Source organism: Apaloderma vittatum, unplaced genomic scaffold (genome assembly GCF_000703405.1).
Source record: "Apaloderma vittatum isolate BGI_N311 unplaced genomic scaffold, ASM70340v1 scaffold19931, whole genome shotgun sequence".
Taxonomy (NCBI): domain Eukaryota; kingdom Metazoa; phylum Chordata; class Aves; order Trogoniformes; family Trogonidae; genus Apaloderma; species Apaloderma vittatum.
The window spans coordinates 4,432-23,959 of record NW_009697612.1 but is presented as its reverse complement, the minus strand read 5'-3'; the positions used below and the strand labels follow the sequence as shown (position 1 = coordinate 23,959).

The window sequence follows — 19,528 nt, the reverse complement described above, 5'->3', positions numbered from 1 at the left end:
CGGTGTAAGCCCCGCGGGACGGGTACACCCCAGGACCTGCAGGGATGTGGTGCTCAGCCCAGGACCTCTGGGAGCCGCTGGGTGCCCAGGGGTGCTGGTGGGGTTAAGGTGCCATCTCTGTGTTTTCCCTGCCCTGAGGCAGGGAGCAGAAGGTGCCCATCCAGCTGGCTGACCTAGGACAGCGCCCTGGATGACAAGGTTGGCCTCCTCTGGCCTAGGGCAGTGCCCTAGATGACGGTGGTGTCCTGACAGTGAACAACATCCAGTCACGTTGGGTGGTTAAAAAGAAGTTTCTGTGGCATGTCCAATTAGACAAGTGTTTGAAGTGTGCTGTGCCTGGCTTTAGGACAGCACCTAAACAGATTCCTGCATGTTTCACACTGAAATTAAAGTCGTTGCTTCTTTGGTAGTTGCTGCAGTGGAATCTTAGTTCAGCACTGAGTTACCCTGATCTCGCATCCTGGCATTCATTGAGACTTGCAGGCCTTTAAGTGAACTTGAGACATAGGCACTGACCTCTTGAGAAGGTTTTTATTCATAGGAATAGGATTATATGCTAAAAGAAATACAGTCTAGGACTATAGTTAAAGAGTAGGGAAAAAACCCCAGGGTCTTTAGACATAATATTTTTGATGCAGTGTTAGAGCTTGAATAAAAATTACTGTATTTAAAAAAAAAAACTTATAGCAGCGGTATTATTGGGATTCTTGTATATCATTTATCACATAAATAGTGCCCCAAAAAGCATATAGTTAGTTCTTTGTTGACATAGCAAGACGATCAGCTGTATTTCCATAGACTGAGTAAAGAAGCATTCTCTTAAGCTAGTTTTCTTTCTTATGTTAAGTTTGATTCTTCATAGGAGTTAGTGTCATTGTCTTAAGGCTTTGATTCGCTCTAAATTAGGTACACTAAATTCTCCGTTTGTGGATGGCTTCTCTGGGTTGCAGGCAGGCACCAAAGGTGGCTTTGGCGGAGTTGACAAGGTCAGGCGCAGCACCGCGTGGGACTGGCTACGCTGCTTCCAAGATGGGCTCATGCTGGGAGCTGTTCAGCCACTTTCTCATCGTGTTTCTCACCGTGAGAAGTTGTGTGGATCTGAGTTGTTGCTGTGTCTGGCTGGCCTGTTCAGTCAAACGCTGTTCCTTCCGGCACGCTGGTTTCTGAAACGGCTTGCTGGTGTGGCACAGCCTTACACAGAGGCCAGGGCTTGCTCCTGTCCCTGTTGGTGCCTGCGCTGATGAGCCCTTGGGAGCACAAGGCACTGGGGAGGGCAGAGGCCTGCCTGGGCTCTTGGAGGTGGGGGTGTCCCTCTGTCTTCTGTTCTGCAGGTGTCCTCTGTGGTATCCTGGGAGCAACCTGAACAAGAAGAGTATTTACTGCTTGTGTTTTTGAAGTGAGACACAAAGCAGAAATTCTGAACTGAACTGCACATACAATTCATTATTAATATAAAAATTACAAATTTAGTTGGTGCTTTTTACTTCTTCAAATACAAGTGGATGCTACCTTGATTTTGAAAAGAAGTTTCCTCCTTCATCTTCTGGGGAGGAGCACACTTTGATCAGCTTAAATTTCCAAATGGTTTAATGGGAAACCTGTTGGCTTAATAAATACTGAAACAGGCCTAGCACAAGTGAGCAGTCTAATCAAAATAAATCCAAGAGTAAGAAAAAAAGTAATATATTCAGGTGGATAACTGCATGCCCACTACCTATTAAAACATATGCGGCATAGACGAGAAGGGAAACAAAAGTCTGGAATTGTGCCTAGATATTCTTTGGCAAATGAGGGAGAATTAGGCTGTTGGCTCGCAACTTCAAATCCATTGCACTGGGATGTGCATTTGGCTGCTCACACCTTGCAGGGGGTGATGAGTAGATGTCAGCCACTATTGTTTTTAATAATGCTTTTCCTGCTTTCCTAAAAGATGTAAATACAAACTATCATGCTTTGGTAGCATCAGTTGAAATCCGTATTTCATACAGAAAGAGATAAAACATAACACAATGTAGCATAAGAACTTTGAGCAGGATATTTTGTTTCTTGTTATCTCTTATTTTATTATTAATTTGTTTTTTTAATGCCATTGTCTTCTTAGTTTTGAACTATTTCTCCTGTTTCTTCGAACACAGATTTCAGTGAGAGGGAAGAAAGATAAAATTTATATGACTCAAAGTGAAATTACATTTAATGGATCTAACACCTAAAGTGCAGGATTTTTACAATGATCATGTTAGGGCTTTTCAGCATTTTGTTTTCTAGGTACAGGTATATAATTGATACTTGTATAGATGAAGTTCTTTAGTTGTGCCAATAAGACTTTTCAGTCCAGACACTACTTAAACCAAAGAACTTATTATCAATCGCATTTGTAGTGTTTACCCTCACTACCTGAAACTAGGGTAACTTTTTTGCATAAGCAGACTCTTTGCACAAACTCTGTAAGCAGCATTGTTTTGACACTAAAAAAAAAAATCATACTTCTAGCTCGTTAGTTGTAACTTCCTTGTCATGCTATCTATCAGATTTGGGTGCTCCTGTTTTTTAGCCCCCACTTAAAAAAACAGCGAAGTGAGATTTGTAACTGGGGGAGAGCTGTGTGAGACTAAGAGCTTGTGTGGTGGGACTGTTACTAAGTATCTACTGTTTTCACAAGTGTTTTATTTTGATTTAACTTTTCCCTTAGGAATCATAGCATCTTGTGTTACCGCGCAGCTAAATGAATTTCATGCAGGAAGGCATCGCTGTGATTTAGGAGATTGCTGTGTGGAAGTATTCTCTCCTGTTCCTGACTGCGTGGCTGCAAGAACAGCAAGCTTATGATCAGTTTTCTGGGTTCTTTTAGAGTAATTCGTGTGTAATTTGATAATACCACATATTCATCCATTGCAGAAAAAAAGTTGAGTTTTTTTAAAAAATGGTGTTTTAGAGTTAAGTGCTTCAGTCAGGAAATGCCAAAATTGTCTCCTCACTGAGCAGCGATTTTTCTTTTCCTTGTTTTTCTGCTTAGTGTAGATGCTTTGTAATAGCCTGATGCCACATTTTGGAAGAGCCTTGTTTTCAGTGCCTTCCCTGTCCTGCTTAGTGTACGTGGTGTGTAGTAATTGCTCAAGTACCAGTTACTTACTTGGTTTGATGAATGTGGTGCCTTGCTCTCTGCTGTTCACTGTTGTAAGGAGAGTGTCCTGTTATGACGGGAGTGTCCCCAGCAGGTTTGGAGGGATAGACATCTGGCTGTAGCAGGTTTTGGACAGCATACCGGTTTGGTTCTGCAAAACCATTATGAAGAGAAACTTGTATTTGTTTCATAATAATAAAAGGAAAAAGGAAATAATAATCTTAATGGGCATTTTTAACATTTGAACTGTAGAGCTCATTGTTTTATAACATTTTTCTCTTCCTCCCTTCTATATCCTAGAACCTTCTGTTACTTTTATTCAAATAAAAGTGAGTCCCATTTTTGGGGAGCAGGACTGGATTTATCAGACAGATCTGTACAGTTGAGTTGAGAGAATGCTGAGCACCTAAACCAACATCTTCTAGATTGGCCTTGCAAAAATGGGAGTCAGGTGTGCTACGTGAGTTATGAGGTGCTCTGTGTTTTCTGAGGACAGAACAATGTAGTGAGATGTTTCAGTTCCTGCTCTTTAATGTAGTAACTTAGGGGCATGTGCCCTACTTTTTTTGTTTTTTCCTTATTTCTCTAAAACACTTAGGCCTCCTTCACTTCTTTCCCCATTGGATCAACTCTTTATTAGAGTGTTTTCCCTTCTCAAGGCAGTGCTTACAACTTTTTTTTTTGCTTGCAGGTGCTTCTCAAAAAGGAGAGTATTAGACATGTTTTTTCCTCGATTCCATCTAGCTGCGCTGTGGCAGCTGGTTAGCTTTTTCAAACTTTCTTAAATACTCCAAGATGAGATTTATCAATTGAATCTAGAAATATTGGAACCAAATGCATTTAGTGAAGGTGGAATTATTTTCCTAGCTGTTAAATGAACATTTTCCCCTCTATCCAAGTAAATTACTGCCCAAATAATGAAGAATTACTGTGAAGACTGCAGTAGAGAGTTATGATGTTACCTTTTCTAAGGTAACCATTGAGTTAACTTTTTCAAACTTCAGGCTTGTCCTTTAAAGTTTGTTTGAATGCTTCCAAAGCTAGCATATGCAAAAGAAAGACTGAGAAAAGTTTTCTTACCCTGCCTCAGAGAAATTAGGTTTTGAGTGTTCTCTGAGGAATATGTGTTTTGGAAAAATTTTGGTATTTTTCAGATTTCTGCTCCAGCCTGAGTTATTTTGTAAAGTAATCTTCAATTTGAATGACTAAAATATGGCAGAGATGTAAACCATTGCCAGTCTGGTTTTAAATGGGATTAATTTGGCAACTTCTAAAGGAATCCTAGCCACTTACAGGAGGACGAGTAAGAGAGAGGGTCATATTCACTTCTTTCCTGTGTCAGCATTAATGTTTTTCTCAAATAAAAGGTGCTAAAAATTGCTGACCTCTCTGTGTTCTCTTTTGGATTCAGGTTATTCAACTTCTGAAAGCTGGGAAAGCAAAGGAAGTTTCTTACAATGCACTGGCTTCACATATTATTTCAGAAGATGGAGACAATCCAGAAGTCGGAGAATCTCGTGAAGTTTTTGATCTCCCTGTGGTAAAGGTGTGTGACTTATCCGTGATATTGTCAAAGAACTGACGTGGATACTTCATTATTATAATAGCAAATACTCATGTTTGGATGATGACCAAATAAAACTCATCTTTAAGAGTCTTTTATTCTTGTTACACAAACTTTTGTCCTGACTTATAGACTTTTATTACAATTTTCTCCTTTCTCTTGTTGTTCTGTATCTATTAGTGGTTTGGGGTTCCTTTCTGTTTGTTTTGTAGTCTGTTTTTTCCTCCAGTCATCTGTGAGATGGTTTTCTGTTAGCTGTACTTCACAGATGTTTCTGATGGGAAGGTTATTACAAGCCATTTACTTAAATAGTTTTTAATTTTCTTTCTAACTGCTACAGCTAAACATTTTCATTTGCCAAACAAGAGCAAGTCTTTCAGTAATGTCACTTAGTTTGACCCGAAAACATCACAGCATGATCTGTAATCAACAAGATTAGACTAAGTATTAAGGGAATGGAAGTTAAGAGGCAAAAGTAGCTTTTTACAGAGAATAAGCAAGAGAAAAACGTGAGGGAGGAAAATCTCCCATTATTTTGCAGAGGATTGAGGAGCTACAAATTAAATGTTTTTAATTCAATTTTTTATATGCCTTCTTTTAAGGAAAAGAGAACTGCAAGAATTGGGACAAAATATGTATAGTTACCACAATATTTTTTTTTTTTTGGTTTTTTTGAGGAAAACTAATTTCATATTGAATGTGATGCCACTACTTTTCCCATTTTTCCTTACGTGCTCTATTGGGACCACTGTCCTACATCCTGGCCTGTATCAAAAAGAATGTGTCTGGCAGGACCACGGAAGTGATCGTGCCCCTGTACTCAGCACTGGTGAGGGCGCAGCTTGAGTATTGTGTTCACTTTTGGGCTTCTCAGTGTAAGACACTGAAGTGCTGGAGCGTGTCCAGAGAAGGGCAGCAAAGCTGATGAAGGGCCTAGAGAACAAGTCTTACAAGGAGCAGCTGAGGGAACTGGGGTTGTTTAGTCTGGAGAAGAGGAGGCTGAGGAGAGACCTCATTCATTGCTCTCTACAGCCACCTGAAAAGAGGTTGTAGTGAGGTGGGTATTGGTCTCTTCTCCCAAGTTACTAGCGATTGGATGAGAGGAAATGGGCTCAAGTTACACCAGGGGAGGTTTGGCCTGGAAATCAGCAAAAATTTCTTTACTGAAAGAGTGATGGGGCATTGGAACAGCTGCCCAGGGGAGTGGTGGAGTTGTCATCTCTGGAGATGTTCAAAAAGCGTGTAGATGTGTCACTTTTGGACTTGATTAAGTAGTCATGGTAGTGCTGGGTTGACGGCTGGACTTGATCTTAGAGGTCTGTTCCAACCTTAATCTCCTATGATCTCCTCTGTCTTCTCCACCACTTCTCTCTCTCCCTTTGAGCCCTTCTGCCCCAGAATAATGTCAGTTAAGAGCCACCACCTGTGTATATAACAGCCAGCATTTCTGTGGATTTAGAAACTTTTCTAGGTAAGATTATGGTTCCTGAAACGAATGAGTGTAAGACAGAGGACTTTGGTGTTTTTCAGGGCGTTTATTTGAGTTCTTTTTTTGTGTATTTAGAGCAGGAAGAACTGAAAAGGGAGAGGATGAATAAATAAACGGTTTTCCTGGCACCACAGAAGGACAAGAGGAAAGGATTTTGCTCCCATAGTGCTGCACAGCCTTTGAGCAGTGTTTGTATTAACTCTTGCAAATAAATCAGAATGGTCTTTTTTCAAAGGCTTAACTATGGTATCTGTGAAACACTTAAATTTTCAAAGGTGGGAGATACATGTTGAAACTGGCTATAGTATGAACTTGGAAGCTAATTCGTATTTCATACATGCAGACCGAAGTTTTTAATCTCTTGTGGTTTTTACCTTTCAGCCTTCCTGGGTGATCTTGTCTGTTCGCTGTGGAGCTCTTCTGCCGTATCCTTTAAGTCAAAATTTGAATCAATTCTATAGGAAACATGTTAAAATAGATACCATCAAGGGATTAAAGACTGTGTCAAGTATATATAGTTTAAATTTTTAAAATGATAGGATGTGTTTTGCCTGCTAAGATTGCAGTGTGCTTGGAGCTTCTTTGTCTTGCTTCAGTTTTCTTGTCCCTCTGGCTATTTTGGATGCTTAAGAGGCCCTTGTAAGCAAACTGTCATCAAATGGACTTAAAATGTTTTAGCTGGATTTTGATAATAAACTGAGGATCCAGGAAAGCCACTGGGGTGCAGTAAGGGGGCAAACGATGGTTCAGTGTAGAATGGCTTATTCTGCCTTTTCTAGAAGCAGAATTAAGTAAGAAGTAAATAGACAATAACTCATATCAATATTGTATTATAAATAATGCTTTATAAACAGGTAGTGTCAGTATTCCCATTTCTGGCATTGTTTGTCCTTGCCTTCAGTTGACTTTTTTTATGTTTGCCTAGATCTGTGTTTCTTACCTTGTTTGAGCACATATTCTTGCATATGGATGGCATATTCCTTCCTCTTCTTGTCGGTTATTACTCTTCCATCTTTATTTATGTTTCCCCTCAATTTTTTCTTTGCATTGTAGAAATGGTGACAACGACTATTACTATAGAAAAAAAATCAGGCATCTTTTTCTCAGACCATTCATGGTAAAGATTCTGCATATGGAAAACTAAAGCAGAGCTGTACATCTCAGTACGGATAGATGCGGATGATTGCAACAGACCATACCAGGACTAGGGAGGTGTGCTTGCAGGCATGAGATCTCATTTTGGAATGAGGTTAGCAGGTGGTTGTGTCTATAAGGGAAAACAAGAGGTGGTAGATGCAAGAATCCAGGTGTTTATATTAGGATTTTAGGTCTTGATGTGCTTCAGAGATTGAGAATTCATGTTTTACAACTAGTACTTCGAGGTATGTGCCTTTGCATCTTGCTGTTCCTCTACTAATTTTCGAAATAGCATGTGTATTCTCTACTTCCCCAAGAGAATTCAGCTCGGGGAGTGAACTGTAGGAAGAGAAAGCATTGAATTATCAGATAAAATGATATAAAGATGTCTTTGCGGCCACTTTGATTACAATAATCAACGTGTCAGGATTCAGCAGTTAATCATGGTTGGGGTCATGGCCATAATCATGGATAGTCTTCTGACTGAAGCAGAAGAAAGTTTTCCATGAATGACTTGGCTTCCAAATGGAAAAAAGCACTAAACATTATATGGAAAAACCTATATTAGCAGAGCTACTTCTTTATTAAAAATAATTTGATGATTATGGCATGATCTAGGCTGATGATTTTTGTTCTTTGCATCTGGAAAGAGTAAATGTGTTTCTTTCTCTTTCATCATCAGAATGGGAGTAGACAGTTGATTATGTCACATGTCTGTAAGATGTCTCCCCTACCTTGGCACTGGTTTAAAAAATAATAAAAAGCTTGGAATTAGCTATATTTTCAGCCTATCTAGCATTGCATTATTAGTGCTATTCTTTCCTACGGAGAGATTGCTCTATTAGAAAATTGGTCTTCTGTCTGAAACCAGATTTTTTTTGAAAAGGTACTCCAAGAGCTGATGTCATTACATACTCAGAAGAAAAATCAACAGATAAAACCACTGAGTGATGATGCAATCCATAACTAAATTGTAGCAATAAATGTGTGAATGTAGCCCTCAAGGGCTGTTGCTCAGGAAGTGTTTATTGTGGGTATATAGGAATGGCCAAATGAAAAGACCCTGTCTCAGTAGTATTGTACTGAGTTGCATGGAAGAAGGGAATTTTGTACACCTGTTGGCAGTAAATGTGTCCTTGAACCTCTTGACTTTATTCTTTCTAGCACTTCAGATCCTCAGAACCTGCTGGGTTTGGATTTTATTCTAAGCCTTACAGTGCTCACTAAAATGGGTTGTTAAGTCTTTGTTCTGTTTTAGTCTCTTTACAGCTCCTAGTGCAGTGACATCTGGCCTTTCATTAGGCTATTAGGTACCACCGTACTGAAAACACCAATATAGTAAATAGGAATAGTTTACTCTTTCCAGTTGTTTGGGTTTGGAGCATGTTGAGATGGTGGTTTGATATTCTACGTTTTTGTCTTTTGTTTGTGTTTTAATTTGGAGATGCAATACCCAAAATGGTCATTGAATTTCTGAAGAAACAAGTCCTAGAAACATCTTTTGTCAGTTAGATGTATGGATCTAGTAAGAGCTATAAAGATTTTATGTTGGTTTACCAATTCCAGTAATTATGTGATGGCTGTTTGCCTGTCAGTAATTAAAGGTGAAGCTTAATGTAAAAAGATTTAATCCAATATAAAAGCATAATAATTTTACCTGATTTTAACATTCCACTGTGAAGGTTGGTTTTGCCAGGGGGAGCTTCAGAAGGCAGAGGGTTCTCCTGTTCCCTGCCAGCTGATGTTTGCAAAATCTGACTAACCTGCAATTGAAGGGAAGTAACAAAAAAAAGGGAATTTGGAAGCAACCTTCTTGAAGAAGGAAAGACAGTTTTGTGTGTGAAAACAGCAGTTAAAACACCACAAAGGGGGCTAGTGATTTCTTTCTCAATTTTCTTGATAGCAGCAAAAGCAAGAATGAGCCAAATTTATTTTTCCACCGTCTTGTACACATGAAAGAGGGTCAGAGCACTTCTGAATTTTTGTTGATGGGAGCAAAAAAAAAAAAGTGAGTTTTGCATTCTCTCTTTTGTTTTCCCAGACCCACTTGGAACATTATTGTTGTGCCACTTGTAACTGTTTTATTTCAGTCTTATTCTTTAGAGAGTGCAAGCTCCAGTCAAAATGATGGACCTCTTAAAAGTTAAATACTGAGCTGTTGCTGCTTTATGTGCTAGGAGCAGATGTTAAGGCAGGGAATAGCAAACTACCCATTCAAAAGATGCCACCTTAAATGAGATACTGAGCAATACCGTGAAATTTAGGATGTTCATCAGACTTGCACATCTTGGAGTAGTTTGGGTAATGGCAGTAATCTGTTCTTAAGTTTTAAAGTGCTCTGGGCTTTGTTGTCAGCCTGCCGTTTGTTGTCTCTTCTGGGTCTCAAAATTTGAGGATTGCTAGAGCATCTGTCAACAGCATGGGGAAAATAATTTCTTTTCATTTCACAAACCTCAGTATGTCATTTTAACACAATGCACATCTGCTTCTGTAGTATTTTTTTCCCACAAAATATTCATATATCTTAAAGACAAAGTTCTGTAAAAGTGTGGAAAAGGGAAGGAAGTTACAGACATAAGGTGGTCTGTCAGTCTTTCCCAGATCACTTCAGTCAAACTGTTCTCTCCCCTGTTTCCCAAGGCCCCTCTCATAGTGAAGATTTCAGAGTCTCCCCAGTCAACTTAGAGTGTCTCACTATTGTGTTGCTAGAGTTTAACCCCACTGCCGTGCTGTGATCTAACTGTGTTTTGATTTATTGGAGCCACTCCGAACAGGCAGAACAAATTACTTCTCTTTTCATTTGGCAGCCTTTAAAGGATTTGAAGATGTGTCAGCTTCTTAGACACATCAATTCTGGTCTTTTGAGTTTCCTCTTGTAAGTCATATTCACTAGGTCTGTAAAAATTCTCACTGCGCTTTTTCACATACTGTTTCATTTCCCTTTCATGCACCTGAAAACAAATATGCATTGCTGCCAGAGGTGGTGTTGAATTTTGAAAGCCTAGTGGAAAACCTGATGTTAGTTTCAGGCTGTGTTTCTGTGTTTATGTCCCAGTGTGATGTATTTCACAAGAGCTCCAAGATTCCCTGCCCTGTATCTGCTGTCTCGCCAACTTTCAGTGCAGGATTATACCTCAGTAGGAAGATTTGATAGTTGCATGTACTGATTTGTCTACCACTGTTTGCAGATAATCTCTCTGGCATGTTTTTTTCTTGATGCATGACCTTGTCCCTTCGTATGTTTTTGTTCAGTGCCTTCTGTGGACTTAACCATGCCGTGTGCTAGGAAACTCTTTCTACTTTTCCAGTCTTTGAGAAATAGCAAAGGACAGGTTGGGTTCTAAAAAATATCTTCAACCAAAAACTTCACCATTTGGTTACCGAATGTTGCCATTTCTGAAACCTCTGGCTTCTGTATTGCTTTCTAACTCTTTTTTTTTTTTTTAAGGCTGCGTTTTTACTTCTTGTTGGTTTTAAATGAAGTAATCCACCAGATTGCTGTATTTTTTAATAAGCGTGCAAAAAAAAGCACTTTTTCTTACTGGTGTCTGCTATTAACTTTTATTTTAGAAAAACACAATTTTCTTGGTCTGCCTTTTTTTATAGAATTTCTTATGTATCGTCATACTTCTGTATTGTCTGTTGCTAACTAGCAAAAATTTCTTCTTCAGATTCTCCTGTGTTTTTAAGCATGGAAGATGAGCACTTGATAACATAAGGAAGTTCTTGATAATGACTTGACTCCTGTAAGCTAAGCGTTCTGAGATGGGCTGAGGGAGATGTTTTGGGAAGAGGCAAGTTTATAATGTTACCAAAATCAGTCATAGTATTAGAGATGCCCTGATCCAGTTTGCATCTCATTTTTTTCGTGATGCACACAACTTGAATTGGAAATAGACAAAATGCTTTTAAAGATGAAAGTTTTTGAATGGTCAAATACTTGATAATACCTGAGGAGCACTATGCACGCTATTTAATTTCCTCCTAATGTCCCTCAGGAAAATCTAATTTATGTTAATTTGCATCCTTGACACCTGCTTCCCAGTGTAAATGGCTTTTCTCCAGAATCGTGTCAGATCTTTTTTGGAGTCACTGCCTGTCTCTCTCAGGTAAGAAGTGAACTACAGTCAACTTCAGTGTCCAGTATCTGTGCGATGCTTGGGGTTTTTTGAGGGACCAGTTTTTCTGTTATGCTGTAAGTTTTTTCCTGTGTTAGGTGAATTATCACCTAAGGAAGTTTTACAGTGAAAACAAGGACATGAACATTCAATGAACAATTTATATTATACTCGACTGTATGGTGATTCTAAGATGTGAGGTACCTGAGACTAGAAAGTCTTTTCTCCAATTTGTTTGTTTGTGCACTAACACAATATTCTATCAACGTTTTACCTACTTAGACACTGAAACCCTACTGAGAGGGCCAGTGGGTGGTACAGTGGTGCTTCCGTGGCTTGTGTTCACAGCCAGCTCTGTAGATCTGTGTCCAGTGCGTACGTGCAGACAGACAGAATCATGGCCCAGATGCTACTGGAATATATGTGTACATGTGCATTAGACCTTTTAACAAATTATTCCTGTAGTACTGTCACTAGCTCTGAACGGTAATAGCCTAACTACATGTGACTTTCTTGGCAGGGGATGGGAACAGTACTGTGACATAAACTGTTAGAAATAAACACTTCACTTAATTTAGTTTACTTTAGTTGTTTAATGTTGTCCATGTAAGTAATTCGTGTTTTCTTAATCACTAACTTTTGTCTCTTGTGGAAGGTCATATATTAGTGTTGAGTTTTATAGAGAAGAATGTTTTCTCTTTCTCTGTACCGGTTAAAAATCGTTGTCTATTAGTCTTTTCTTGTTGCATCTCTTTGTCACCATTTTTTTCTGTAACTTTCATGCTAATTTGGTGTTTAGAAGTGATAGGTAATACATTAGACAGACTTGTAAATGGTATGTCACGGATTGTACTGAAATTCTTCAAGCAGTAAGCAGCTGGTTGTGTAGAACCAAAAGGCTTATTTACCTTCCTTTTAGGTTTCCTCTGAAGACCGAAGTACTCTGTGGGCTTTGATTACTTTTTATGGAGGGAATTGCCAGCTGAGCCTCAATAATAAGTGTACTCATTTGATTGTGCCTGAGCCAAAGGGGGTAAGACTTTATTACATTTACTGTTCTTCTTGTTGTAGCTCTCATTTGCTTTTGAATAATCAAAAATTTTCAATCTCCCCGCAGTCAGGATTCTTAAGACTGTTTGTTAGCCTTGAATAGCTAAATTCAACACAATTATGCATTGCAGCTATTCAGTTTATACTTATTTTCTGCATGGCTTTAAGCTTGATTAATTCAAGTAATGTCCAATTTCATATCAGTATTTGTATTTCTAGTTGAATAAAGTATTTAATTCTTTATTCTGTTAATTTTAACCAAATTTTGACATGTCATAATCATAGAATCATAGAATGGCCTAGGCTGGAATGGACTTTAGAGATCATTTTAATCCAGCCTCCCTGTCGCCAGGGACGCCACCTGTCGACTAGACCAGGCAACACATGGGGACCGAACGGAAATTGCACCCACGACCTTGACGTTGTCAGCGCCACGCTCAACTGACTGAGCTAACCGGCCCCCTCATTAGTAATTATGATTTGTAAATGTACAGATACAGAATCAGTGAAGAAAAAATTGAAAAATTGCATAAAATGCCCTTTGATATGTACCAGTGCGGTGAAGAATGGGACGGTCATCTTTCTTGTCTGGCTAGCTATACTGCGCGTGGTGCACCCCAGGACGTGGGTGTCCCTTTTGGCTGCCAGGGCCAACTTTAAACTCATACTCAACTTGCTGTCAACCCAACCCCACCCCCCCAATCTCTTACCACGGGGCTGCTTTCCAGCCTCTTGCCCCCCAGTTTGTACAAGGAGCTACGATTATCCCATCCACAGAATTCTGCACTTAGTCTTGTCGGTTCCGTATGGTTGGTGGTTGCCCAGCCCTCTAGTCTATCCAGATCTCTCTGTAAGCCCTTTCTACCCTTAAGGGGGTCCATAGCTCCTCCTAGTTTAGTATCATCTTTTGACTCTCATCTAGGAAGCCTTTATGCAAATGGGGAAACTGAATCAGAAAGATCAGGTAACTGGCTAAGGCAGCGCTGAGCACATCAAAATAGCTTCCTCTGCTATAATGCTTTGTAATGCCTTGGTTATAATAGTTCACTGAATCTTCATGAAGTGTTCAGGCGCTTCTCTTCCAGAAGAAGAAATGTATTTGTGCTTGATTTAGTGTGTTTGTTCAGAGACCGGAAACACTTAAATTGAAGCTCACTTAAAAATGATTGCTTGGATGCTGTTAGTTGATATGGTGGATGAAACAAGCTTCTGGGCTTGTTTTTTATGTTTTATTTTTTGTCCTTAAATAACACGAGCACATTCCCATCATGATTTTTTAAAATTTCAAATCAGTGGGAAGGGTCACATAGGTTAGTCATTTGAATGGGAGTAACTCTCAGATCAGGTTTTGTACAGTGCCTTCTTAGCATAAATCTAACAGTTTTTAAAGTTTCTAGTGTTGTCATGTACAAATTGAGTATATTACTGTCCCACCAATGACCTTTTACATATTTTGGAGTTAATGTAAATTATATAATACTAAGAGAAAAACATGTGACTAGTAGGATGATAACAACCCTGTGCATGCAGCACATAGGAAAGTGCTTTCGAGTAAAATGTGAACTGTCTTGGGAGAAGAGACATAGAAAAATCTTCATAAGGTGTTTTTTTTTGTGCAGGGTGGGTTTTGTTTCTTGGGTTGTTTTTTCTGAAGTGCATGATTCTTATTCTGTGAAAGATTAAGAAAGGTGTACCAAACACCACCTGAATTGTCTTCTCCATCACACCAAAATGTCATGCTTGGACAAAGATCTTTGCTACCTAAAATGGTGTTTTTAAGAGGCAATGATACACATTTAAGTTGCCTTATATTTCATAAGCTTTTCAGAGCAAAGGATGTTGTCTTGAGCTTGCTAGTCAAGAAAATGAAAAAAACCCAAACCCCACCACATTAGCATTTCATATGTGTAGGATAAAGTAAATATCTTGTTTAATTTAATTTATGTGATCATTGAATGGAAACAGTTTTATAGGACAGTTGCTTAAAATGCCTCTAGTCCTGCTGCTTTGTCATGCTACTGCAAGGGAATTGACAGCAGTTTGTAATGAGAACAGTTGATGCTAGTGAAAATTTCAATGATTGCTTTGACTAGACATAAGGTAATAAAAGAGAATTCTTAATAATTCTCACCACAAAGAAAGCATGAAAACTCATATCTGCAAATAAACTTGGTTTCATCTGTAATCTCTTTATTGTGTATGAATGATAGTTTCATTGTAGTAAATAACTCTAGAGAATCATTAAATTAAATTTATTTCCTAGGAATGTGCTTGTTGTTAATTTATATTGTGACATAGAAATAAAATCTCAGTTCAATCATTTTTAAATATTAGATCCTGAAATTAGTTTCAAATCTTTTAAAGAAAGTTTTGTTGCTTTTTTCCCCCTGTCTTGATATTTGTAAGGAGATTCCATCAAAGAGGATGCTGAAATAAGTACAGCACTGATTCTATGTCTATTTCTATTTCTTAAAAAAACTTTACTGTTTGTGTATATCTTCAAATGATGAAATTATAATGAAAGAGTTGAGGGATAAAGTTTTCTATTTGGTTGATGTTGTAACCTTCCATCGAAATGTATTTAGCTAATATTTGGACAGAAGGGTAACTTTCAAGTTGAGGGCAACATTGCAGCTTCTGAGAATGTGTATGGGAAACATTGACTGGTTTCTGTATTCTGCTGAAATGCTTTTTGTTCAGTGATCACCTTGTAAATATTTGTCTCTATTGTGAAATTCTGATCCTTCCCTAAATCCTTTTTTATGTTTTTTTTTCTTTTCACCTTTCTTAGTGGAAAAAAATTACATATAAACTGCATTTCGATTCACTTTAGTGTTCACCTAAAAAATTTGCTACATCTTAGTATTGGCTGTGATGTTCCTACCTGGTGGAGTTTTTTGAAGGCCTTTTTCAGGACCAAATTTCATCATTTTCAAATCATTTGATGATTAAGTTCAAGAAGAATTTCGGTCATGGTGTTTTTGTAAGTGAAGACTTAATCTTCCACAGTTGTGTCTTCTAAGTCTTTTATATTGTGGAAGTTTTGGGTTTAATCTGTTGGAATTTGTGTTTATGTACAATAGTGTAGTTGGTCTTGTTGGTTCTAGGAGAGATCACAGAACACTTTCTGTTATTGGACAGCCTCTTGTGATTTGCCTCTCCATGCTCTAGCCCTGCCCTCAAAAATGTCATTTGGGATTTTTTGTCTTTAAATTTTTAAATTTTTTTTTTTTGACCAGGAAAAATATGAATGTGCTCGTAAACGGGACAGAATTAAAATTGTCACGCCAGACTGGGTACTGGATTCTATAGCGGATAAGAGTAAGAAAGAAGAGACTCCTTACCATCCTCGTTTAATTATATACGAGGAGGAAGAAGAGGAGGAAGAGGAAGAGGAGGAAGAAGCAGAAAATGAAGAACAAGATTCTCAAAATGAAGCTAGTACTGATGAAAAATTATCAAGCCCAGCATCTTCTCGAGAAGGATCACCTTTGGGTGATCAGGTTTTTTCACCAAAATCAACTACTGCTGATAAAGCCAAAGGGGAACTGATGTTTGATGATTCTTCAGATTCCTCTCCAGAAAAGCAAGAAAGGAATTTGAATTGGACACCAGCTGAAATCCCACAGGCATCTGCAGCAAAGCGTAGGTTGCCTCAAGGGAAAGACTCTGGGTTAATTAATTTATGTGCCAATGTCCCGCCAGTGCCAGGTAATATTTTGCCTCCGGAGATGAGAGGCAATCTCATGGCTTCGGTACAAGGTGCCCAAAGTTCTGATCGCCAGGAAATGATGGCTACATGGAGTCCTGCCGTGCGGACGTTAAGGAATATTACTAATAGTGCTGATATTCAGCAGATTAATAGACCGTCAAATGTAGCACATGTAAGTGTTGGATTTTTAATTTATAAGATATTGGACTTTTTCTTAGGAACTGTCATATCCAAAAGCTTTGGTTTATTTTTGTTGTTCTTTAAATGTACAAAGGTTTAAAAGATCCCCATATTTCTTAGTTGTGGCCAAATAAGTAACCTCCCCGTAATAATAAATAACTTAATTCTTAGCAGGTTCACACAATTAGGAGTGCATTCGGAAAAAAATCTATGGAAGGGTAGAGCTATGTTTAACTACAGGGTGGTTTAGAGATTCAGTATTGATTTCTTGGTAGAAAAGTCATTAATTTAAGGTTAATTGGCTAGTTCAGGAAACCTCATTTCATACCCTTCAAGCTTTTTATTTAGTGCAAGGAATTATTTGTTCTCTAAACACATGAAACTGTGAAATTGATTATTCCTGTAGTAGGTTCAGTTCTGTAGTGTGCTGTTCTGCTGGGCATCAGTAAGTTGGTTATATAGTATAGTCAGGATTACAATTCAGAAGTCCTAACTTACAAGTTCTTATGCTACTCTTATAATTGAAATAATTGCAGCTTTTGTATTGAATTTATTTTTAGAAGAAAATTAAAAGTGAGTAAGCATGTCCTGGACTAACTTTCACCCCTGAAATTCTTAGGAGTTTATGGGAAGGGAACATGAGTAAAGCAGGTGCTCGTAAATGTTAGATGTATTTTTTACTTGAGTAGTGGTGCATTTATTTGGATGTTCATCTGATGGTGAAACTTTCAAAGGTGCCTGATATAGAAGCTCACAGCTAGTACTTAAACAGAAAAAATGGAGTCACTCAGAAATGTTGGTTCTTTGTCATCTCTACGACTTCTGAGTATGAAATAGAAATACAGGCCTCATTTTAAAACTGAGTCTTAGGTTCCTCTTCTCAGTGCCTTGAATTGTCTAAGGACTGAGACTTCTGGGCAATGACAGAGCGGAACTGCCGGTGTCCTGGTTGGTTGGCCAGGACTGGTAAGTTGGCAGATGCTCTCATGTCTGAACACCACGAATTCTACAACCCAGTTGTTGTGTTATCAAATACTCTTGAGTGGTATCGCTGGGGAAGTATTTTCCTGTAAGTTGATGGTATCGTGCTTCAGCCAGACTTTGTTCTCCAAAAGTCTGTTAGAGTAGGGGCTGTCTGTGATGTGCGAGGACTGTTCTCACGTACTGTATCAGGCTGCTCTTAGGTTGCTGTTGTAGCTCCAGCATGTGGAGAAGAGTTTTGCATCTTAGAATTTCAAATCTGCTTAGAGGAAGAAATACCAAGTCTGCCTTTTTCCTTCTAACTTCCATCTGGCTAAGTTAAATTGTGCTTTGTATCCTGCTTGGGTACCAGTCTTGGGGTGAATTACACGTCTTGGTGCATGATGCTGGGAAGTTAATGTTTAATTTGAACGTCAGATTTCTGCTGAATGGCAAGATCTGTAGTAGAAAGGCATTTTGCAGATACAGAGTTACTTTCTGAATAAAGCCCTAGGAGACTTTTGAAAGTTTTATCCCTTTATTTTGATATAGTGTCCTGGAGTTGATGTAATTTGGACTTTTGGGACTTTTTGTGGAGAGCACATTCTGAGCCACTGAAACATTCTTTTTGTGTATGTTATTTTTAGTTACTGAATGTTTATGCTGTGGTGCTGTCTAGACAGTAGTGATGGGTGATGCATTGATAATCATGGTTGTAAATGTATGCTCTACCAACGAGATCAAAATTACTTAGATGAAAGCTGAGATGTTTTGAAGTGCGTTGTAAAAAACACTTAAACCACCTCTGATAAAGAGTTGATGGATGTCTCCTTGAGACGATACAGTTAATTGGCTTTGTGTTTTAGTCGTGTGCTTTGATTCCGCTCACGCCCGCACACACATCACTGAAGTTTACACTGTAGGTGATGAAATAGTGTGAGTGAAGGAAGCAAGCATTGCAGGATTCATAAAAGCAGATTTAATGTTTAAAAGACTTTATGAATGGCAAGTCTAGGGTTTTGTATTGCTCCTTCAAATTTTTAATAGATAGTTTGCATTAAAATATTGCAAGAAATATGTAGAACTCGTTCTAATATATTAGGAACTTACCTGATTTTCTCCTTTCTGATGCTTTAAAAACTCACTTGCTAACTAGTGTCTGCATAGTCTGAAATGATTTTTCCCTTAACAGTGAGTTATTCATCTAAAAATGAAATGAAACTCCAGATTATTTCAGCACTCTCTAGAAACCTAAAATCTGTTATTCTTAAGTATGGATTGGTTAGCGTTTTGTTTGATTTTTTTTTTTTTCCAAAAAGAGCTATTAGTACTCAGCAGACTAATGCTTTTCTTTGTATTTTGGGATTCATTTAAATAGAGCTAAATATTCCGGAATTTGTGCAAAAAGGAAAGCAAGGTAGTGTTAAGTTCCCACGTTTTCAACAGCACTAATTAATAGAGACATTAATATAAATTTCTAAGTTAAAGAATATAAGACTATAGGACTAAACTTTCAACTTAATGGGCCAACAGGATTTTAAAATGCATATTACAGTTGATTAATCTGATCAATGTAATTATTAATATAGTGGTAATAATCATAGTGCTTTTGGAGATATCATCAGTAATAGTGGGATAGATTTTAATCTTAAATCTTCCTAAAATGTGCATTGCCTTATGTTAGGAGCCATGTGTAGCTCCACGCTTTTCTGTGTCTTAAGTCCCATCTTTTCATTTTGCAATTAATAGTTGAAGATTTTTGTTTAGATCACAAATGTATTTAAACATAGCCTTCTTTTATTTTGAGCATTATATTTTCCCGGTAGTTCTTTAACTATTTTAAAAACTGAATGACAACAAAAAGGTCACAAAACTAATCTTTGTTTTCTAGATATTACAATCACTTTCAGCACCTACAAAAAGTTTAGAACAACAAGTAAATCATAGCCAACAGGGACATCCAAATGCGGTGCTGTTTAGTCAAGTGAAACTAACACCAGAGACACATTTGTTACAGCAGTCACATCAAGCCCAGCAGCAACAGCACCACCCGCTTTTGCACCTTCAACCTCAGCAACTTATGCAGCTACAGCAGCAGCAGCAGCAGCAACCCCAGATCTCCCAGCAGGCTTTCCAGCAGCAGCAGCCTCACCAGTTTCCCCAACAGCAGCAGCAAGTCCATCAGCAGCACCAGTTC

The 19,528-nt window shown here is 38.3% G+C and overlaps 1 protein-coding gene across 1 annotated transcript in view; it reads left to right on the top strand.

Annotated features, from left to right (window-relative positions):
* Positions 1 to 906: 906 nt before the first annotated feature.
* LOC104280145 (PAX-interacting protein 1-like) overlaps positions 907 to 19,528 on the top strand; it is a gene marked incomplete at both ends in the record, with an annotated part of 22,849 nt that continues 4,227 nt past the window's right edge. The window contains 8 exons of the mRNA XM_009877712.1: positions 907 to 1,080; positions 2,690 to 2,814; positions 4,533 to 4,667; positions 6,556 to 6,599; positions 11,357 to 11,420; positions 12,349 to 12,462; positions 15,719 to 16,363; positions 19,223 to 19,507. Coding sequence (XP_009876014.1) covers positions 907 to 1,080; positions 2,690 to 2,814; positions 4,533 to 4,667; positions 6,556 to 6,599; positions 11,357 to 11,420; positions 12,349 to 12,462; positions 15,719 to 16,363; positions 19,223 to 19,507 — 1,586 coding nt within the window. The remainder of the gene's footprint in view (positions 1,081 to 2,689; positions 2,815 to 4,532; positions 4,668 to 6,555; positions 6,600 to 11,356; positions 11,421 to 12,348; positions 12,463 to 15,718; positions 16,364 to 19,222; positions 19,508 to 19,528) is intronic.